General features: G+C 47.3%; 1 protein-coding gene across 2 annotated transcripts in view; it reads right to left on the minus strand.

The window, feature by feature from the left end:
- Positions 1-1,808: 1,808 nt before the first annotated feature.
- The window catches only part of rnf123 (ring finger protein 123), a 270,077-nt gene continuing 247,142 nt past the window's right edge, over positions 1,809-24,743 (minus strand). Inside the window, exons 37-38 of one of the 2 annotated variants that reach the window (XM_014168343.2) lie at positions 4,260-4,345; positions 1,809-2,319 (exon numbers count right to left, since the gene is read on the minus strand). In XM_014168343.2, the coding sequence (XP_014023818.1) occupies positions 2,220-2,319; positions 4,260-4,345 (186 nt within the window). In that variant the 3' untranslated portion in view covers positions 1,809-2,219. The remainder of the gene's footprint in view (positions 2,320-4,259; positions 4,346-24,743) is intronic. The other variant, XM_014168342.2, reaches the window with a different exon arrangement.

Genomic DNA, 24,743 nt, shown 5'->3' on the forward strand with positions numbered 1-24,743 from the left:
ATTTGGGATGCAAGCGTATATATAACTCATATCTAAAGGTACTGTACTACCGTATCCAGGCAGGGACAAGGTTACAATGTGATTGGATGTTGTGTTTTGATGAAGAGGAAGTGGCGAGAGAGACACAGAAAGAGAGACACAACACTGTCTTCTGTCCTGTCCAAACTAACACCTCACCTGTATCAGAGGTTGCCCACCATCCTACAGCTGTCTTTTCTAATATGGATGTCAACTGTGTTAGAAGATATTTATATTTTTATTGGCTGATAAAGTCCTGTAATGAGATAACAAGCAAACTGCAGGAACAGAAAACCACTTGGATTTGGATATCTGAGTGGATCGAGAGGCAAAAGTTTAAGCCTTGAGGAGGACCAGAAAGTGAAGAATCACTATATCATTTTTGTTATCTGTAACAGGTGAAGGGAGGAGAGAGGGGGAAAGACATGGGAGTCATTTAACAGGTGAAGGGAGGAGAGAGGGGGGAAAGACATGGGAGTCATTTAACAGGTGAAGGGAGGAGAGAGGGGGGAGACATGGGTGTCATTTAACAGGTGAAGGGAGGAGAGAGGGGGGAGAGACATGGGAGTCATTTAACAGGTAAAGGGAGGAGAGAGGGGGAGAGACATGGGAGTCATTTAACAGGTAAAGGGAGGAGAGAGGGGGAGACATGGGAGTCATTTAACAGGTGAAGGGAGGAGAGAGGGGGGAGACATGGGAGTCATTTAACAGGTGAAGGGAGGAGAGGGGGGAGTCATTTAACAGGTGAAGGGAGGAAAGAGGGGGAGACATGGGAGTCATTTAACAGGTGAAGAGAGGAGAGGGGGGAGTCATTTAACAGGTGAAGGGAGGAGAGAGGGGGAGACATGGGAGTCATTTAACAGGTGAAGAGAGGAGAGAGGGGGGAGACATGAGACATGGGAGTCATTTAACAGGTGAAGGGAGGAGAGAGGGGGGAGAGACATGGGAGTCATTTAACAGGTGAAGGGAGGAGAGAGGGGGGAGAGACATGGGAGTCATTTAACAGGTGAAGGGAGGAGAGAGGGGGAGAGACATGGGAGTCATTTAACAGGTGAAGGGAGGAGAGAGGGGGAGACATGGGAGTCATTTAACAGGTAAAGGGAGGAGAGAGGGGGAGAGACATGGGAGTCATTTAACAGGTGAAGGGAGGAGAGAGGGGGAGAGACATGGGAGTCATTTAACAGGTAAAGAGAGGAGAGGGGGGAGTCATTTAACAGGTGAAGGGAGGAGAGAGGGGGGAGACATGGGAGTCATTTAACAGGTAAAGGGAGGAGAGAGGGGGGAGACATGAGACATGGGAGTCATTTAACAGGTGAAGGGAGGAGAGAGGGGGAGAGACATGGGAGTCATTTAACAGGTGAAGGGAGGAGAGAGGGGGGAGACATGGGAGTCATTTAACAGGTAAAGGGAGGAGAGAGGGGGGAGACATGAGACATGGGAGTCATTTAACAGGTGAAGGGAGGAGAGAGGGGGAGAGACATGGGAGTCATTTAACAGGTGAAGGGAGGAGAGAGGGGGGAGAGACATGGGAGTCATTTAACAGGTGAAGGGAGGAGAGAGGGGGAGACATGGGAGTCATTTAACAGGTAAAGGGAGGAGAGAGGGGGGAGAGACATGGGAGTCATTTAACAGGTGAAGGGAGGAGAGAGGGGGAGAGACATGGGAGTCATTTAACAGGTAAAGAGAGGAGAGGGGGGAGTCATTTAACAGGTGAAGGGAGGAGAGAGGGGGAGAGACATGGGAGTCATTTAACAGGTGAAGGGAGGAGAGAGGGGGAGACATGGGAGTCATTTAACAGGTGAAGGGAGGAGAGAGGGGGGGAGACATGGGAGTCATTTAACAGGTGAAGGGAGGAGAGAGGGGGAGACATGGGAGTCATTTAACAGGTAAAGGGAGGAGAGAGGGGGGGAGACATGGGAGTCATCTGGGGAGCTGTCGGAGTAACAATGCTGGTGGAGTAAACTTTTCTGGCTAGACCTTCTGGTCTGGTGATCAATATGGAGAGTTTCCCCAAGATGTCAGGGGGCAAAGTGAGTGAAAATTGTGCTTGATGAGGTGAGCGGTAGTGCGTGTGTGTGTGTACCTGTATGCTCTGTGTGAGAGAGTGCATCAGGGGTACTCTCAGGTGTGTGTTCAATGTGGTTTCTGTTGTCCGAGCCTAGTGCGTGTGTGTGTGTGTGTGCGCGTGCGTGTATGAGGTGTTAAGATGCAGAAGGCTTGCTGTAGTCCTCCACTCCAGTGATGGTGGCCTTGCAGAAGAAACAGTCCTTGTTGTTCATCAGGTGCTGATTTATACACGCTCTGGGGGGGACAGACAGAGAGAGAGAGACGAAGGTTACAGCCATGCGTGGTGTGGTGTGTGTGTGTGTGTGTGTGTGTGTGTGTGTGTGTGTGTGTGATAAATGATCTGTGGGGGACAGAGAGAGACTCATACTTGGTACTTCTCAATCACACACATTTGGGGTGGCAGACGCTCAAGGACAGAATCCATATTTGTCTGTCGTCCGAATAGATGACAACATTTGGGATGAATCAACGCAAGGTAGCAGGAGTGCCATGGTAGCAGGAGTCCCATGGTAGCAGGAGTTCATGGTAGCAGGTGTTCATGGTAGCATGAGTCCCATGGTAGCAGGAGACCCATGGTAGCAGGAGTCCCATGGTGGCAGGAGTCCCATGGTAGCAGGAGTCCCATGGTAGCAGGAGTCCCATGGTAGCAGGAGTCCCATGGTAGCAGGAGTCCCATGGTGGCAGGAGGCCCATGGTAGCTGGAGTCCCATGGTAGAGGTCTTCATGGTAGCAGGAGTTCATGGTAGCAGGAGTCCCATGGTGGCAGGAGTCCCATGGTAGCAGGAGTCCCATGGTAGCAGGAGTCCCATGGTGGCAGGGTTACCCATGGTAGCAGGAGTCCCATGGTAGCAGGAGTCCCATGGTAGCAGGAGTCCCATGGTAGCAGGAGTCCCATGGTGGCAGGAGTCCCATGGTGGCAGGAGTCCCATGGTAGCTGGAGTCCCATGGTAGCAGGAGTCCCATGGTAGCAGGAGTCCCATGGTAGCAGGAGTCCCATGGTAGCAGGAGTCCCATGGTGGCAGGAGTCCCATGGTAGCAGGAGTCCCATGGTAGCAGGAGTCCCATGGTAGCAGGAGTCCCATGGTAGCAGGAGTTCATGGTAGCAGGAGTCCCATGGTGGCAGGGTGTCCCATGGTAGCAGGAGTGCCATGGTAGCAGGAGTCCCATGGTAGCAGGAGTCCCATGGTAGCAGGAGTCCCATGGTAGCAGGAGTCCCATGGTAGCAGGAGTTCCATGGTAGCAGGAGTCCCATTGTAGCAGGAGTCCCATGGTAGCAGGAGTCCCATGGTAGCAGGAGTCCCATTGTAGCAGGAGTCCCATTGTAGCAGGAGTCCCATGGTAGCAGGAGTCCCATGGTGAAATATATTATGTACCAATTATGCAATAACTGATATCTGATGATATCTCAGCACTTTGAGATATCGGCTGACGTAAAAAGGGCGATATAAATACATTTGATTTGGTTTGATAAGCATGACTGTGTTCCTGCCAATCAGCCTCGGTAAATGCTCTCCCTTTCAGTACCCATTGGGCCAATGGGAATATTTAATAATGCAATGAATATATGTCATATCATTTCACATTTCTATACATAATGAATACATAATACACTATTAAAATAAACATTGTGTTAAAATATACACCAGTGCTAGAGGACTGAGCTCAGAACAACTAGTGTGTCAAATTGGTTTAACATAGATATAATATTTAATATATATAACATATATATATCTATGGCTGGGAATTTCGCTAGAAGGTTTATCAACATTTCCCAATTAAAACATTCATGCCATTACATTATACATTCCATTATGTCCTGCAGTAAAGTGATAGCATGAGAGGCATTGAGATGAAGAGAAGTCTGTCACCACATGTTCATTATCTAAATGGATGATGTTGTTAATGCCTTTAAGTAACAGAGCAGAGTGCTGTGTGTACGTAATGGATGGAGGGGGGGGGCTGGGGACATGATCTGTTGTTGTTGACATGATTTTGGGGATGTTTTTTTTATTTTTTTTTATTCATTCTATTCAAAAAATGTATTTTGCCAAGTGGCCTAAGGCATTGAGAACAAATGATATTTTACAATAAAGTCCTAGTTGGTCAAAAGGTGAAAGATCAGACAAAAAGTGACAATATATTTTAAAAACAAAAGGCTGATGATGGTAACTTACTTGCAGGACTTGTGAGAGCAGGGTTTGAAGACAGCAGAGATGGAGTGTGCATAGCAGATAGGACACAGGTCTTCCTCACTGGTGGGCTGGGGGGGGAGAGTGACCGTTAGATAGAGATAAAAGACTAACAGCCTACACAGTTTGTACTGTAAGTGTACAGTACTAGGCCCTCTCTACTGGTGTCCCCCAGGGCTAGGTACTAGGTCCTCTCTACTGGTGTCCCCCAGGGCTAGGTAGTAGATCCTCTCTACTGGTGTCCCCCAGGGCTGGGTGGTAAGTCCACTCTACTGGTGTCCCCCAGAGCTAGGTCCTCTCTATAGGTGTCCCCCAGGGCTAGGTCCTCTCTACTGGTGTCCCCCAGGGCTAGGTCCTCTACTGGTGGCCCCCAGAGCTAGGATCGCTCTACTGGTGTCCCCCAGGGCTAGGTACTAGGTCCTCTCTCAACTGGTGCCCCAAAGAGCTAGCCAGTAGGTCATCTCTACTGTTGTCCCTCAGGGCTAGGTACTAGGTCCACGCTCAACTGGTGTCCCCAAGGACTAGGTGCTAGGTCCTCTACTGGTGGCCCTCAGGACTAGGTACTAGGTCCTCTACTGGTGGCCCTCAGGACTAGGTACTAGGTCCCCGCTCAACTGGTGTCCCCAAGGACTAGGTGCTAGGTCCTCTACTGGTGGCCCTCAGGGCTAGGTGCTAGGTCCTCTACTGGTGGCCCCAAGGACTAGGTGCTAGGTCCTCTACTGGTGGCCCTCAGGGCTAGGTGCTAGGTCCTCTACTGGTGGCCCTCTGGGCTAGGTGCTAGGTCCTCTACTGGTGTCCCCAAGGACTAGGTGCTAGGTCCTCTACTGGTGGCCCTCTGGGCTAGGTGCTAGGTCCTCTACTGGTGTCCCCAAGGACTAGGTGCTAGGTCCTCTACTGGTGGCCCTCAGGGCTAGGTGCTAGGTCCTCTACTGGTGGCCCTCAGGGCTAGGTGCTAGGTCCTCTACTGGTGGCCCTCAGGGCTAGGTGCTAGGTCCTCTACAGGTGGCCCTCAGGGCTAGGTGCTAGGTCCTCTCTCAACTCTCTCCTTTCGGCAAATATGACCACAAGTCCATTTTGCTCCCTATAGGCAGAAACTCAAACAGGATGTAGCCTTGCTAAGGACTATTCAACACGGGTCTGACCAATCGGAATCCACGCTTCAAGATTGTTTTGATCACGTGGACTGGGATATGTTCCGGGTAGCCTCATGGAATATCAACATATACACTGATTCGGTGAGTGAGTTCATCAGGAAGTGTATAGGAGATGTTGTAGCCACTGTGACTATTAAAACCTACCCTAACAAGAAACCGTGGATACATGGCAGAATTTGCACAAAACTGAAAGGGTGACCATGGCAAGGTGACTGGGAATGTGGCCGGATACAAACAGTGTAGCTATTCCCTCCGTAAGGCAATCAAACAGGCAAAATGTCAGTACAGCGACAAAATGGAGTCGCAATTCAATGGCTCAGACACACCTTTGCCCGCTTTGGGGATAATACAGTGCCCGCTCCCAAGGAATGTGGTCTCTCCTTCTCCGTGGCCGACTTGAGTAAAACATTTAAATGTCTTAACCCTCGCAAGGCTGCCGGCCCAGACGGCATCCCTAGCCACGTCCTCAGAGCATGCGCAGACCAGCTGGCTGGTGAGTTTACGGACATATTCAATCTCTCCCTATCCCAGTCTGCTGTCCCCACATGCTTCAAGATGGCCACCAAAAGTGTGCAAATCTGTCATCAAGGCAAAGGGTGGCTACTTTGAAGTGTTTAACACTTTTTGTGGTTACTACATGATTCCATATGTGTTATTTCATAGTTTTTCATAGTCTTCACTATTATTATACAATGTAGAAAATAGTACAAATAAAGAAAAACCCTTGAATGAGTAGAAGTGTCCAAACTTTTGACTGGTACTGTATATCTAAATGACATGTTGAAACAACAGCATGGCTACAAACAGATACTTCCTAGCCAAAGGCAACAACTACTAAGGGCAATAAATCTACCACCAGTGCATAACTAGGAATACCTAGGCTATAGAATGTTACAGCAGACTAATACATATAGAGGAAGGCTTGAGGTGATGTTGGAATAAACATCCATATAATTACTATGGACCGTAATAAGATGATTTATTTATGAGGGAGGATGGGGAGGGGAGAGGAGGGAAGAGGGAGGACCAGGGTAAAGAAACGAGCTAAGTTAGTTGTGTCCAGGACTTGAACTGGAACGGTTAAGTCTTTATATTTACATTCCATATTCATTATATTTTATAGCCGATAATGCTAAAAGAGATACCAGACTCAATTAGACAAACATTTGAGGTGCCGTTACTCTGAACTAGTGAGGACTAGCCCAACTCAAGCATTGATAGTTTCCATAACGACACACCGTTCCTTATAAAAGTTAACCGGCTGCACCATTGAGAGCATCGCGACTGGCTGCATCACCGCCTGGTACGAGCTCCCTGCCATCCAGCACCTCAATATCAGGTGGTGAGCACGGCCTACTACATCACTGGGTGGTGAGCACGGCCTACTACATCACTGGGTGGTGAGCACGGCCTACTACATCACTGGGTGGTGAGCACGGCCTACTACATCACTGGGTGGTGAGCACGGCCTACTACATCACTGGGTGGTGAGCACGGCCTACTACATCACTGGGTGGTGAGCACGGACTACTACATCACTGGGTGGTGAGCACGGCCTACTACATCACTGGGTGGCGAGCACGGACTACTACATCACTGGGTGGTGAGCACGGCCTACTACATCACTGGGTGGTGAGCACGGCCTACTACATCACTGGGTGGTGAGCACGGCCTACTACATCACTGGGTGGTGAGCACGGCCTACTACATCACTGGGTGGTGAGCACGGCCTACTACATCACTGGGTGGTGAGCACGGCCTACTACATCATTGGGCTCCCTGCCATCCATCACCTCAATATCAGGTGGTGTAGGAGGAAGGCTAAAAACAATACTCCAGCCATCCAAGACAGTCTGTTCTCTCTGCTATCGCACAGCAAGCAGTACCAGAGCACCAAGTCTGCTAACTGCTAAATAGCTAATCAAATGGCTACCTGGACATTGACTCTTTTACACTAACTCTCCTGCAGTGACTCCATGTACACACACTGGACTCTACAAACAAATACTTACACTGACAACCCAACAGGTCCTAACCTGTTCCAGAGCGCTGAGGAGCTCAGACTGGGGCGAAGGTTCACCTTCCAACAGTACAACGACCCTAAGCACACAGCCAAGACAATGTAGGAGTGGCTTCGGGACAAATCTCAGAATGCCTTTGAGTGGCTCAGCCAGAGCCCAGACTTGAACCCGATCGAGCATCTCTGGAGAGACCTGAAAATATCTGTGCAGCAACGCTCCCCATCCAACCTGACAGAGCTTGAGAGAATCTGCAGAGAAGAATGGGAGAAACTCTCCAAATACAGGTGTGGCAAGCTTGTAGCGTCATATCCAAGAAGACTCAAGGCTGTAATCGCTGCCAAAGGTGCTTCAACAAAGTACTGAGTAAAGGGTCTGAATACTGATGTAAATGTAATATTTCAGTTGATTAATTTTAATTGCAAAAATGTCTACAAACCCTGCTTTTGCTTTGTCATTATGGGGTATTGTGTTGTCATTATGTGGTATTGTGTTGTCATTATGTGGTATTGTGTTGTCATTATGTGGTATTGTGATGTCATTATGTGATATTGTGATGTCATTATGTGGTATTGTGTTGTCATTATGTGGTATTGTGATGTCATTATGTGGTATTGTGATGTCATTATGTGGTATTGTGATGTCATTATGTGGTATTGTGATGTCATTATGTGGTATTTACATTTACATTTAAGTCATTTAGCAGACGCTCTTATCCAGAGCGACTTACAAAATGGTGCATTCACCTTATGATATCCAGTGGAACAACCACTTTACAATAGTGCATCTAAATCTTTGTGATGTCATTATGGGGTATTGTGTTGTCATTATGGGGTATTGTGTTGTCATTATGGGGTATTGTGATGTCATTATGTGGTATTGTGATGTCATTAATGGGTATTGTGATGTCATTAATGGGTATTGTGATGTCATTAATGGGTATTGTGTGTAGATTGACGAGAAAAAACAACTAATCAATTTTACAGTAAGGCTGCAACCTAACAACCTAACAACCTAGCAACCTAACAACCTAGCAACCTAACAACCTAGCAACCTAACAACCTAGCAACCTAGCAACCTAGCAACCTAACAACCTAGCAACCTAACAGCCTAACAGCCTAGCAACCTAGCAGCCTAGCAACCTAGCAACCTAACAACCTAGCAACCTAGCAACCTAACAGCCTAGCAACCTAGCAACCTAACAGCCTAACAACCTAGCAACCTAACAGCCTAACAGCCTAACAACCTAACAGCCTAACAGCCTAACAACCTAACAACCTAACAGCCTAACAGCCTAACAACCTAGCAACCTAGCAACCTAGCAACCTAACAGCCTAACAACCTAACAACCTAACAACCTAACAACCTAACAGCCTAACAACCTAACAACCTAACAGCCTAACAACCTAACAGCCTAACAACCTAGCAACCTAGCAACCTAACAGCCTAACAACCTAACAACCTAACAACCTAACAACCTAACAGCCTAACAACCTAACAACCTAGCAACCTAACAACCTAACAGCCTAACAACCTAACAACCTAGCAACCTAACAGCCTAACAACCTAGCAACCTAACAACCTAACAGCCTAACAGCCTAACAACCTAACAACCTAACAGCCTAACAGCCTAACAGCCTAACAGCCTAACAACCTAGCAACCTAACAGCCTAACAACCTAGCAACCTAGCAACCTAACAACCTAACAGCCTAACAACCTAGCAACCTAGCAACCTAACAGCCTAACAACCTAACAACCTAACAACCTAACAACCTAACAGCCTAACAACCTAACAACCTAGCAACCTAACAACCTAACAGCCTAACAACCTAACAACCTAGCAACCTAACAGCCTAACAACCTAGCAACCTAGCAGCCTAACAACCTAACAGCCTAGCAACCTAGCAACCTAGCAACCTAACAACCTAACAGCCTAACAACCTAGCAACCTAACAACCTAACAGCCTAACAGCCTAACAACCTAACAACCTATGAGCCTAACAGCCTAACAACCTAACAACCTAACAGCCTAACAGCCTAACAGCCTAGCAACCTAGCAACCTAACAGCCTAACAGCCTAACAACCTAGCAACCTAACAGCCTAACAGCCTAACAGCCTAACAGCCTAACAGCCTAACAGCCTAACAACCTAGCAACCTAACAACCTAACAGCCTAACAACCTAGCAACCTAACAACCTAACAGCCTAACAACCTAGCAACCTAACAGCCTAACAGCCTAACAGCCTAACAGCCTAACAGCCTAACAACCTAGCAACCTAGCAACCTAGCAACCTAGCAACCTAACAAAATGTGGGAAAAGTCAAGGGGTCTGAATACTTTCCGAAGGCACTGTAATACAAATCTAGAATGAGCTTGTCCTCCCCCCATCGAAATCTTAACCAGAAGCGGGGGGAAATAATAAACTAACCTAAGATCACATTTTGTTGTGTTACAGCCTGAATTTAAAAAGGATTAAATAGACATTTCATGTCACTGCTCTACAGACAATACTCAATAATGTCAAAGTGGAATTATGTTTTTAGAAAGTTTCCCTAATTAATAAAACATTTAAAGCTGAAATGTCTTGAGTCAATAAGTGTTTAGGCAAACCTAAATGAGTGCAGGAGTAAAAATGTCACATAATAAGTTGTATGCACTAACTCCGTTTTGCAACAAAAGTGTAACAATTTTTTTTAAACTACCTCATCTCTGTACCCCACACAATTATCTATAAGGTCCCTCAGTCGAGTAACGAATTTCAAACACATATTCAACCAAAAAGACCAGGGAGGTTTCCAATGCATCGTAAAGGGCACCTAGTGTACAACCATTCTGTAAATTAGATATTCACTTTCAATACATTTGAAAACATTTCCAAAAACATGTTTTCACTTCGTCATTATGGGGTATTGTGATGTCATTATGGGGTATTGTGATGCCATTATGGGGTATTGCTTTGTCATTATGGGGTATTGTGATGCCATTATGGGGTATTGTGATGTCATTATGGGGTATTGCTTTGTCATTATGGGGTATTGTGATGTCATTATGGGGTATCGTGTATATCAATTTTGAATTCAGGCTGTAACACAACACAATGTGGAATAAGTCAAGGGGTATGAATACTTTCTGAAGGCACTGTACATTCTACGGGAGATATTCTTCCCAACGCCTCACACTTGACTTGCTGTGCATGATTAAATAGATTTTTTTTAAAGCCCATAGCTACCACTTCTCTTTGCACAAATGTATCACATCTTTCTGAAGACACATTTCAGTTGAATGCATTCAGTTGTACAACTGACTAGGTATCCCCCTTTCCCTTTCTTAGAAATGATAATTCTCCTCTGGTAATGTTGTGTATGACTGGAGAGGAGTGTACTGAAGGAGGTGGGGCAGACAGAGATTACTACATCACACAGAACAGTAACATTCACAGAGTACAGTAGAATAACATTCACAGAGTACAGTAACATATTCACACAGTACAAAAACATTCACAGAGAACAGTAACATTCACAGAGTACAGTAACATATTCACACAGAACAGTAACATATTCACACAGAACAGTAACATATTCACACAGTACAGTACAATAACATTCACAGAGTACAGTAGAATAACATTCACAGAGTACAGTAGAATAACATTCACAGAGTACAGTAGAATAACATTCACACAGTACAGTAACATTCACAGAGTACAGTAACATTCACAGAGTACAGTAACATTCACAGAGTACAGTAACACATTCAGAGTACAGTAACATATTCACACAGAACAGTAACATATTCACACAGTACAGTACAATAACATTCACAGAGTACAGTAGAATAACATTCACAGAGTACAGTAGAATAACATTCACAGAGTACAGTAGAATAACATTCACACAGTACAGTAACATTCACAGAGTACAGTAACATTCACAGAGTACAGTAACATTCACAGAGTACAGTAACACATTCAGAGTACAGTAACATATTCACACAGAACAGTAACATATTCACACAGTACAGTACAATAACATTCACAGAGTACAGTAGAATAACATTCACAGAGTACAGTAGAATAACATTCACAGAGTAAAGTAACATATTCACACAGTACAGTAACATTCATTCACCTTGAAGGTTTAATCTTTTAGGCAGGGTGCTTTGAACAGACTCAGCGTTTGAGAATGTAAATGTTATTGAGAAACACCCTGTGTGGAGTTCAGAGGTTTCCTCCATCCCCTATCCTTCTTTATACGGAACACTTCTCTCTCCTCCTTTAATAAACCACCTAGAGAACGCAGCAGATTAGAACACGTAGTGTCTTCTAAATGGAATGGAGAGTTCCGTGCTGCAGAGGCAGAGATATGATTCAGAGGGCTTAGTGGGGAAGAGATGTGTGTGTTTATGGGTAGCTTAACAGAAAACCTCCCATCCATTTTGTTGGGGAGTGGCTCTACGCGATATATATTCCTCCCTCCTCTCCTCTCCAGTCAAGTCAAGAGGATATGTCCCAAAATGGCACCCTATTTCCCTATCTAGTGTGCTAAATCGTCCCATAGGGCTATGGAGAAATTAGTGCACTATATAGGGTGAGATTTGGGATGGAAGTCAGAATGTGCTGATCAGACACAACGCAGTCGTGCTTTACAGAAAGATATCACAGCAGCAGTAGAAGCAGTGCTTTACAGAAAGATATCACAGCAGCAGTAGAAGCAGTGCTTTACAGAAAGATATCACAGCAGCAGTAGAAGTAGTGCTTTCCAGAAAGATATCACAGCAGCAGTAGAAGCAGTGCTTTCCAGAAAGATATCACAGCAGCAGTAGAAGCAGTGCTTTCCAGAAAGATATCACAGCAGCAGTAGAAGCAGTGCTTTACAGAAAGATATCACAGCAGCAGTAGAAGCAGTGCTTTACAGAAAGATATCACAGCAGCAGTAGAAGTAGTGCTTTACAGAAAGATATCACAGCAGCAGTAGAAGTAGTGCTTTACAGAAAGATATCACAGCAGCAGTAGAAGTAGTGCTTTACAGAAAGATATCACAGCAGCAGTAGAAGCAGTGCTTTACAGAAAGATATCACAGCAGCAGTAGAAGCAGTGCTTTACAGAAAGATATGACAGCAGCAGTAGAAGCAGTGCTTTACAGAAAGATATCACAGCAGCAGTAGAAGCAGTGCTTTACAGAAAGATTTCACAGCAGCAGTAGAAGCAGTGCTTTTCAGGCTGACTGCCTGCCTGCCTGTGTGTGTGTGGTCTCGGGTCAACGATAACGCTAAATGTTAACGATTACAACTTTGGGCCACAGGGACTATTGTACAGCCTGCTTGGATGAGCACAGAGACCCCCTTTCTCTCCTCGATTAAGGCTCTTCAATGGGCACGCCTTCCTTCAGTAATTAGCTCATCCAAGGGAGGGAAGGGAGAGGAAGGGAAGTGGGAGGTGAAACAGGTTAGCTCCATCAGATATAGTAAGAGGGGGAGCTGAAACAGGTTAGCTCCAACAGATATAGTAAGAGGGGGAGTTGAAACAGGTTAGCTCCATCAGATATAGTAAGAGGGGGAGCTGAAACAGGTTAGCTCCAACAGATATAGTAAGAGGGGGAGCTGAAACAGGTTAGCTCCAACAGATATAGTAAGAGGGGGAGTTGAAACAGGTTAGCTCCATCAGATATAGTAAGAGGGGGAGCTGAAACAGGTTAGCTCCAACAGATATAGTAAGAGGGGGAGCTGAAACAGGTTAGCTCCAACAGATATAGTAAGAGGGGGAGCTGAAACAGGTTAGCTCCATCAGATATAGTAAGAGGGGGAGCTGAAACAGGTTAGCTCCAACAGATATAGTAAGAGGGGGAGGTGAAACAGGTTAGCTCCAACAGATATAGTAAGAGGGGGAGCTGAAACAGGTTGGCTCCATCAGATATAGTAAGAGCTCCATTGTTGTCTAGTTGTAAGGGAAGTGAACCCACAGTGGTAATTCTGCTTCCTGTCTCCAATAGACAAGGCGATAGAAGTACTAGTACCTTCAACAAGTTGCACTCACAAAGAGAGATTGAAGCAGGAGGAGGTCTATTTAAGTTGACTGCCTGTGTGTATGGTGTCCCGGTCCGTGTCAAGGATAACGTTAAATCTTAAAGTTTACAACACCGGGCCATCGGGAGTCAATTAAGCCTGTTTCAATAGGCTTACCTTCCTTTAGTAATTATCTCATCAAAGGGAAGGGGAGGGAGGGGAAATTCAAGCACACCATTTTGACGAGCACTTAAATGGGTAACTAGTATGGGAACTAATGCAGGTGAACTTAAAACTCTGAAATCCTGATGTCACAGTTGTCTCAGAGCCTCAGAAACTTCCTATCTGAACTGTACTTAAGAGTGTTACTTCTACTCTCTGTAAGTACCATTGTTGTATCACTCTAAAGGAAGTGAACTGAAAGTGGATATTTAATATGTCAATGCTACTGCCGATGGGACACAGTCTGAATGTGTTGATCAGAGACATCGCAGCAGTGCTTCTCAGGCTGACTGCATCTGTATGTGATGTCCAGGTCTGGGTCAAGGGTCAAATCAAAATTGTATTGTTCGCGTACATATATTCTGCAGAATGCTTGTGTTTGTAGCTGTAACAGTGCAGTATACCTAACAATACAGACAAATTAAAAACATTTAAATAACGTAATTAAGAAATATCAGAATGAGCAATGTCAGGAGTACGTATTCAGACTCTTTGACAATTTTCCACATTTTGTTATGTTTCAGCCTTATTCTAAAATGGATTAAGTTGTTTTTTCCCCCTCATCAATCTACACACATTACCCCATAATGACATCACATTACCCCATAATGACATCACATTACCCCATAATGATATCACAATACCCCGTAATGACATCACAATACCCCATAATGACATCACAATACCCCATAATGACAAAGCAAAAGTTTTTAGAAATGTTTGCAAATGTATTAAAAATAAAAAACAAATATCACATTTACATCAGTATTCAGACCCTTTACTCAGTAATTTGTTGAAGCACCTTCGCCAGCGATTACAGCCTCGAGTCTTCTTGGGTATGACGCTACAAGCTTGGCACACCTGTATTTGGGGAGTTTCTCCCATTCTTCTCTGTCAGGTTGGATGGGGAGTGTCTCTCCAGAGATGTTCGATCGGGATCAAGTCCGGGCTCTGGCTGGGCAACAAGGACATTCAGAGACTTGTCCCGAAGCCACTCCTGTGTCGTCTTGGCTGTGTGCATAGGGTGTCGTCCTGAGCAAGTTTCCATCAAGGATCTCTCTGTACTTTGCTCTGTTAATCCTTCCCTCGATCCTGACTAGTCTCACAATCCCCGACACTGAAAAACATCCCCACAGCATGATGCTGCCACCACCATGCTTCACCGTAGGGATGGTGCCAGGTTTCCTCCAGACGTGACGCTTGGCATTCAGGCCATGTTCACATTATTAAAGTGAATTGTTTAATGACTGTGTAAAATGAATACAAAATTAAATGCAACATGCAACAATTTAAAAGATTTTACTTAGTTACAGTTCATATAAGGAAATCAGTCAATTGAAATGAATTCATTAGGCCCTAATCTATGGATTTCACATGACTGGGAATACAGATATGTATCTGTTGGTCATAGATATCATAACATAAAGGTAGGGGCGTGGATCAGAAAACCAGTCAGTATCTGGTGTGACCACCATTTGCCTCATGCAGTACGACAGATCTCCTTCACATATAGTTGACCAGGCTGTTGATTAGGGCCTGTAGAATGTTGTCCTACTCCTCTTCAACGGCTGTGTGAAGTTTCTGGATATTGGCGGGAACTGGAACATGCTGTCGTACATATCGATCCAGAGCATCCCACACATGCTCAATGCATGGGGACATGTCTGGTGAGTGTGCAGGCCATGGAAGAACTGGGGCATGTTCAGCTTCCAGGAATTGTGTGCAGATCCTTGCGATGTGGGGCAGTGCATTATCATGCTGAAACATGAGCTGATGGCGGTGGATGAATGGCACGACAATGGGACTCAGGATCTCGTCACGGTATCTCTGTACATTCAAATTGCCATCGATAAAATGCAATTGTGTTTGTTGTCCGTAGCTTATGCCTGCCCATTCCATATCCCCACCACCACCGGGCACTCTGTTCACAACGTTGACATCAGCAAACCGCTCGTCCACATGACGCCATACAAGTGGTCTGTGGTTGTGAGGCCGGATGGGCGTACTGCCAAATTCTCTAAAACGACGTTGGAGGCGGCTTATGGTAGAGAAATGAACATTCAATTCTCTGGCAACAGCTCTGGTAGACATTTCTGCAGTCAGCATTGCACGCTCCTTCAAAACTTGAGTCACCTGTGGCATTGTGTTGACAAAACTAAGCATTTTAGAGTGGCTTTAATGTCCCCAGCACAAGGTGCACCTGTGTAATTATCATGCTGTTCTATCAGCTTCTTGATATGCCACACCTGTCAGGTGGCTGGATTATCTTGACCTCAAACAAATTTGTGGCCAAAATATGAGAGTAATAAGCTTTTTGTCTGTATGGAACATTTCTGGGATATTTTATTTCAGCTCATGAGACATGGGACCAACACTTTACATGTTGTGTTCATATTTTTGTTCAGCGTACATAGGGCAGCAGTCTCTAAGGTGCAGGGTAAAGTATGGTTAATGATTACAGCACTGGGCCACCGGGACTCAACAAAGCCTGGATGAACGGGCTGACCTTCACCAATTAGCTCATCAAAAGGAGGGAAGAAATTGAAGGGATGTGAGAGGAAATGTCTACTGATGAGCAGGCCACACCATGGGACCAGACCACACCATGGGACCAGACCACACCATGGGACCAGACCACACCATAGGACCAGACTAGCAGACCACACCATGGGACCAGACTAGCAGACCACACCATGGGACCAGACCACACCTTGGGACTAGACGAGCAGACCACACCATGGGACCAGACCACACCATGGGACCAGACTAGCAGACCACACCATGGGACCAGACTAGCAGACCACACCATAGGACTAGACTAGCAGACCACACCATGGGACCAGACCACACCATGGGACTAGACTAGCAGACCACACCATGGGACTAGACCACACCATGGGACTAGACTAGCAGACCACACCATGGGACCACACCATGGGACCAGACCACACCATGGGACCAGACCACACCATGGGACCAGACCACACCATGGGACCAGACTAGCAGACCACACCATGGGACTAGACTAGCAGACCACATCATGGGACCAGACTAGCAGACCACACCATGGGACCAGACTAGCAGACCACACTATGGGACTAAACTAGCAGACCACACCATGGGACCAGACCACACCATGGGACCAGACTAGCAGACCACACCATGGGACTAGACTAGCAGACCACACCATGGGACCAGACTAGCAGACCACACCTTGGGACTAGAATAGCAGACCACACCATGGGACTAGATGGGCAGACCACACCATGGGACTAGATGGGCAGACCACACCATGGGACTAGATGGGCAGACCACACCATGGGACTAGATGGGCAGACCACACCATGGGACTAGATGGGCAGACCACACCATGGGACTAGATGGGCAGACCACACCATGGGACTAGATGGGCAGACCACACCATGGGACTAAACTATTTGACATAAACAGTTGACATTTGTGAGTTTTATTGACAAACGTCAACAACAACAAAAAATATGGGCAGCCAAAGTACAAATTGTATCCTTCTAACAACTCTGGTGTAGCTTGTGAGCCCTATCAAAAGTAGAGCACTAAATAAGGAATAGGGTGCCAATTGGGATGTACACACAGGAAGACATAACATATTGTTACAGCACCTAAAAAACTACTTCACACAATGGAAGTACTGTACATTAGATTACAATTAAAATTGCATGACTGTTGGTGCTTGGATTTAACCTACATGTGTCCAAAATGGCACACTATTCCCTATAGGCCCATAGGGCTTTGTCCAAAAGTAGTGCACTATGTAAGGAATAGAGTGCAATTTGGGACGCACTCAGTGTATATTGTACATGGGCTGAAGGAAAGTTCTGGAAATTGGAGTCAGCATTTCTAGCTAGGTACAGAGTAATGAAGTGCAGTCCAATTCATTTGACAGTCATGTTGATGAACTGTAATTGTAACTGCAACGACTGGAGCCCCGCAATAATAAAACAAGCTGAAAGTCACAACATGGCAGAGACTCCGTTTCTCTCCCCTCCCTCTCTCTCTCTCAGACCTTAGAACCCCCTCTCTCTATCCCTCTCAGCCAGCCCCTGGGGCGGGTCTGAGAGAAGGAGAGAAAGAGAGATAGAAAGGAGAGCGAGAGATGGAGGGAGCGAGAGAGAGAGGGTTGGGGGAGAGAGAAAGAAAGAGAGAGAAAGAGAAGCAAGGACCTCGACATGACAGCCACACATATTGCCCAGGTTGTGAGCAGAACTAACCTCTACAGCCAACCCATCCATCGACCTCCGAGGCATTCACTAGATGCTCAAACCTAATGGTCATCTGCCATAGGCCTAAAGAACAGGAACCCAGACTTCACCAAGGAAATCAGAAAGACATTGTCATCCTACAACAAACATGGTAGTGAGGAGACGGACCCACTGGTTGCCCTCTAGGTTACAGAGAGCTGGTAGTCCCATCCACCAAACTACCAGGTGTGAAACAGGGAAGAGACTCAGAGGGTATGTTAATTTGGTACAGATCCGACCTAACTCGCTCTAAATTAATCAAAACAGGAACATTTCACATATGGTTAGAAATGAATAGGGACATAATCTCAACAGAGAAAAATGTCCTCCTGTGACTTCCTATATCCCCATAATAGAATCCCATACTTTAACAATGACAGCTTCTCCAACCTGGAGGGGGAGATCAACCACTTCCAGGCCCGGAGACATGTACTAGTCTGTGGCGACCTAAATGCCACAACTGGATAATAACCTGACACTCTCAGCACATTCTATCCCCTTGAACACAATCCTAGACATACAGCGCCTTCACGAAGTATTCACATCCTTGGATTTTTTTCCACATTTTATTGTATTACAGCCTAAACTTGGAATTATATTTTAGGAAATTTGTATAAATGAATTTAAAAAAATGAAAAGATGAAATGTCTTGAGTCAATAAGTATTCAACCCCTTTTGTAATGGCAAGCATAAATAAGTTCAGGAGTAGAGCTCAGAACAGAACTGATTGGTTCTCTACTGGACACCCTCAAACCCCATAATAACGCCATAATAACCCCTTAATAACCCCATAATAACCCCATAATAACGCCATAATAACCCCATAATAACCCCATAATAACCCCATAATAACCCCATAATAACCCCTTAATAACGCCATAATAACGCCATAATAACCCCATAATAACCCCATAATAACCCCATAATAACCCCATAATAACCCCATAATAACCCCATAATAACCGGCCCGCTGCCCTCCCTAAATCATGGCAATGAACAGTTCAGCAGACGGTTAGGCCTCCATAACTGGCTACGAGACTAATACATGTGGTTAACATGTACTGTCAATGTTGATACCTTCTGGAATCAAAGCTTGTTTAATAAGGAGAATGGGATCCACCCAAATCATTTGGGTTCCTGGATCCTTTCACAGCATTATAAGGCTGTGTTGAGACAATGACTTACCAATGACCCAAACCCAGCCCAGTTAATCCCTACCATTGTGACACTGAGTGATCATACAGCTTCAGCAAATGTACATTATCCCAGGGGCGTTGGAAGACAATGTAAGTCCCTCTAACTGCCCCGAATGCCTCTGCTGATCCTACAGCTATTGTCTGCAGTAATCATGTGTCTATGAACCAGAGTTATACTGTTAGCACTGAGGCGGTGTGCCCTAGTAGGAAGTCCACTGTGTGCAGCTCACCCTGCACTAAACACCAATAACATGAGCATGTCTACTTCAGCTAAACTTCCCAGTAAAGCAATGAAAACGATTAAGCATCCTAAAAAAGTACTAAAAACAACAACAAATATTAACATATGTAGCTTAAGAAACAAGGTTCATGAAATCAATAATTTTGCTAGTAACAGATAAAATTCATATTCTTACAATCTCTGAAAATCACTTAGATAATACCTTTGATGATACAGTGGTAGTAATACATGGTTATAACATCTACAGAAAAGACAGAAATGCCAACGGTGGAGGTATTGCTGTTTATATTCAGAACCACATTCCTGTAAAGCTTAGAGAGGATCTCATGTTAAATAGTGTTGAAGTAATATGGCTACAGGTTCATCTGCCTCACCTAAAGCCCCATTCTGGTGGGAAGCTGCTATAGACCACCCAGTGCTAACAGTCAGTATCTGGATAACATGTGTGAAATGTTTGATAATGTATGTGATATCAACAGAGAGGTATATTTTCTGGGTGACCTAAATATTGCCTGGCTTTCATCAAGCTGCCCACTCAAGAAAAAGCTTCAAACTGAGTCCCCTCAGCCAGTTGGTTCTGGGGCTCTGTTCACAGACCCCACAAGACAGCAACACAATTAGACCCAACTTCCTAACCTCCTGCCAAATGTATGACCATATTAGAGACACATATTTCCCCTCAGATCACACAGACCCACAAAGAATTTGAAAACAAATCAAACGTTGATAAATCCATATATCTGTTAGGCCAAATACCACAATGTGCAAACACAGCAGCAACAATTTTTACACATTTCTATGGCGACCTCTCCATAGCAAGGCTATGCTCAATGAGTCTGTACAGCTTTTCTTCATTTAGGGTCAGGTACTCTCACTTGCTCTCTGAGGACAAGCGTGCCAAAGTCCACCATGCCAGATAGTAACAGGTAGCTGACCCCACCCTCCTCCACCTCTCTGTAAAACCCACCATGCCAGATAGTGACAGGTAGCTGACCCCACCCTCCTCCACCTCTCTGTAAAACCCACCATGCCAGATAGTGACAGGTAGCTGACCCCACCCTCCTCCACCTCTCTGTAAAACCCACCATGCCAGATAGTGACAGGTAGCTGACCCCCCCCTACCCTCCTCCTCCTCTCTGTAAAACCCACCATGCCAGATAGTAACAGGTAGCTGACCCCCCCTACCCTCCTCCTCCTCCTCTCTGTAAAACCTACCATGCCAGATAGTAACAGGTAGCTGACCCCCCCTACCCTCCTCCTCCTCCTCTCTGTAAAACCCACCATGCCAGATAGTGACAGGTAGCTGACCCCACCCTCCTCCACCTCTCTGTAAAACCCACCATGCCAGATAGTGACAGGTAGCTGACCCCCCTACCCTCCTCCACCTCTCTGTAAAACCCACCATGCCAGATAGTGACAGGTAGCTGACCCTACCCTCCTCCTCCTCTCTGTAAAACCCACCATGCCAGATAGTAACAGGTAGCTGACCCCCCCCTACCCTCCTCCACCTCTCTGTAAAACCCACCATGCCAGATAGTGACAGGTAGCTGACCCCCCCCTCCTCCACCTCTCTGTAAAACCCACCATGCCAGATAGTGACAGGTAGCTGACCCCCCCTACCCTCCTCCACCTCTCTGTAAAACCCACCATGCCAGATAGTGACAGGTAGCTGACCCCCCCTACCCTCCTCCTCCTCTCTGTAAAACCCACCATGCAAGATAGTAACAGGTAGCTGACCCCCCCCCTACCCTCCTCCACCTCTCTGTAAAACCCACCATGCCAGATAGTAACAGGTAGCTGACCCCCCCCTACCCTCCTCCACCTCTCTGTAAAACCCACCATGCCAGATAGTAACAGGTAGCTGACCCCCCTACCCTCCTCCACCTCTCTGTAAAACCCACCATGCCAGATAGTGACTGGTAGCTGACCCCACCCTCCTCCTCCTCTCTGTAAAACCCACCATGCCAGATAGTAACAGGTAGCTGACCCCCCACCTACCCTCCTCCACCTCTCTGTAAAACCCACCATGCCAGATAGTGACAGGTAGCTGACCCCCCCTACCCTCCTCCTCCTCCTCTCTGTAAAACCCACCATGCCAGATAGTGACTGGTAGCTGACCCCCCCACCCTCCTCCACCTCTCTGTAAAACCCACCATGCCAGATAGTAACAGGTAGCTGACCCCCCCCTACCCTCCTCCACCTCTCTGTAAAACCCACCATGCCAGATAGTGACAGGTAGCTGACCCCCCTACCCTCCTCCTCCTCCTCTCTGTAAAACCCACCATGCCAGATCGTGACAGGTAGCTGACCCCACCCTCCTCCACCTCTCTGTAAAACCCACCATGCCAGATAGTGACAGGTAGCTGACCCCCCTACCCTCCTCCACCTCTCTGTAAAACCCACCATGCCAGATAGTAACAGGTAGCTGACCCCCCTACCCTCCTCCTCCTCCTCTCTGTAAAACCCACCATGCCAGATAGTGACAGGTAGCTGACCCCCCCCCTACCCTCCTCCACCTCTCTGTAAAACCCACCATGCCAGATAGTGACAGGTAGCTGACCCTACCCTCCTCCTCCTCTCTGTAAAACCCATCATGCCAGATAGTAACAGGTAGCTGACCCCCCCCTACCCTCCTCCACCTCTCTGTAAAACCCACCATGCCAGATAGTAACAGGTAGCTGACCCCCCCTACCCTCCTCCACCTCTCTGTAAAACCCACCATGCCAGATAGTAACAGGTAGCTGACCCCCCTACCCTCCTCCTCCTCCTCTCTGTAAAACCCACCATGCCAGATAGTGACAGGTAGCTGACCCCCCCCTACCCTCCTCCACCTCTCTGTAAAACCCACCATGCCAGATAGTGACAGGTAGCTGACCCTACCCTCCTCCTCCTCTCTGTAAAACCCATCATGCCAGATAGTAACAGGTAGCTGACCCCCCCTACCCTCCTCCACCTCTCTGTAAAACCCACCATGCCAGATAGTGACAGGTAGCTGACCCCCCTCCTCCACCTCTCTGTAAAACCCACCATGCCAGATAGTGACAGGTAGCTGACCCCCCACCCTCCTCCACCTCTCTGTAAAACCCACCATGCCAGATAGTGACAGGTAGCTGACCCCCCCTACCCTCCTCCTCCTCTCTGTAAAACCCACCATGCCAGATAGTAACAGGTAGCTGACCCCCCCTACCCTCCTCCACCTCTCTGTAAAACCCACCATGCCAGATAGTAACAGGTAGCTGACCCCCCCTACCCTCCTCCACCTCTCTGTAAAACCCACCATGCCAGATAGTAACAGGTAGCTGACCCCCCCCTACCCTCCTCCACCTCTCTGTAAAACCAACCATGCAAGATAGTAACAGGTAGCTGACCCCCCCTACCCCTCTCTGTAAAACCCACCATGCCAGATAGTGACAGGTAGCTGACCCCCCTACCCTCCTCCACCTCTCTGTAAAACCCACCATGCCAGATAGTAACAGGTAGCTGACCCCCCTACCCTCCTCCTCCTCCTCTCTGTAAAACCCACCATGCCAGATAGTGACAGGTAGCTGACCCCCCCTACCCTCCTCCACCTCTCTGTAAAACCCACCATGCCAGATAGTGACAGGTAGCTGACCCTACCCTCCTCCTCCTCTCTGTAAAACCCATCATGCCAGATAGTAACAGGTAGCTGACCCCCCCTACCCTCCTCCACCTCTCTGTAAAACCCACCATGCCAGATAGTGACAGGTAGCTGACCCCCCCTCCTCCACCTCTCTGTAAAACCCACCATGCCAGATAGTGACAGGTAGCTGACCCTACCCTCCTCCTCCTCTCTGTAAAACCCATCATGCCAGATAGTAACAGGTAGCTGACCCCCCCCTACCCTCCTCCACCTCTCTGTAAAACCCACCATGCCAGATAGTGACAGGTAGCTGACCCCCCCCTCCTCCACCTCTCTGTAAAACCCACCATGCCAGATAGTGACAGGTAGCTGACCCTACCCTCCTCCTCCTCTCTGTAAAACCCATCATGCCAGATAGTAACAGGTAGCTGACCCCCCCTACCCTCCTCCACCTCTCTGTAAAACCCACCATGCCAGATAGTGACAGGTAGCTGACCCCCCCCTCCTCCACCTCTCTGTAAAACCCACCATGCCAGATAGTGACAGGTAGCTGACCCCCCCACCCTCCTCCACCTCTCTGTAAAACCCACCATGCCAGATAGTGACAGGTAGCTGACCCCCCCCTACCCTCCTCCTCCTCTCTGTAAAACCCACCATGCCAGATAGTAACAGGTAGCTGACCCCCCCCCTACCCTCCTCCACCTCTCTGTAAAACCCACCATGCCAGATAGTAACAGGTAGCTGACCCCCCCCTACCCTCCTCCACCTCTCTGTAAAACCCACCATGCCAGATAGTAACAGGTAGCTGACCCCCCCTACCCTCCTCCACCTCTCTGTAAAACCAACCATGCAAGATAGTAACAGGTAGCTGACCCCCCCCTACCCCTCTCTGTAAAACCCACCATGCCAGATAGTGACTGGTAGCTGACCCCACCCTCCTCCTCCTCTCTGTAAAACCCACCATGCCAGATAGTAACAGGTAGCTGACCCCCCCCTACCCTCCTCCACCTCTCTGTAAAACCCACCATGCCAGATAGTGACAGGTAGCTGACCCCACCCTCCTCCTCCTCCTCTCTGTAAAACCCACCATGCCAGATAGTAACAGGTAGCTGACCCCCCCCTACCCTCCTCCACCTCTCTGTAAAACCCACCATGCCAGATAGTGACAGGTAGCTGACCCCCCCCTACCCTCCTCCTCCTCCTCTCTGTAAAACCCACCATGCCAGATAGTGACTGGTAGCTGACCCCCCCCTACCCTCCTCCACCTCTCTGTAAAACCCACCATGCCAGATAGTAACAGGTAGCTGACCCCCCTACCCTCCTCCACCTCTGTAAAACCCACCATGCCAGATAGTGACAGGTAGCTGACCCCCCCCTACCCTCCTCCACCTCTCTGTAAAACCCACCATGCCAGATAGTGACTGGTAGCTGACCCCCCCTACCCTCCTCCACCTCTCTGTAAAACCCACCATGCCAGATAGTGACAGGTAGCTGACCCCCCCTACCCTCCTCCTCCTCCTCCTCTCTGTAAAACCCACCATGCCAGATCGTGACAGGTAGCTGACCCCACCCTCCTCCACCTCTCTGTAAAACCCACCATGCCAGATAGTGACAGGTAGCTGACCCCCCCCACCCTCCTCCACCTCTCTGTAAAACCCACCATGCCAGATAGTGACTGGTAGCTGACCCCCCCTACCCTCCTCCACCTCTCTGTAAAACCCACCATACCAGATAGTGACTGGTAGCTGACCCCACCCT

The sequence above is a fragment of the Salmo salar genome, chromosome ssa22 (assembly GCF_905237065.1).
Source record: "Salmo salar chromosome ssa22, Ssal_v3.1, whole genome shotgun sequence".
Taxonomy (NCBI): Eukaryota; Metazoa; Chordata; class Actinopteri; order Salmoniformes; family Salmonidae; genus Salmo; species Salmo salar.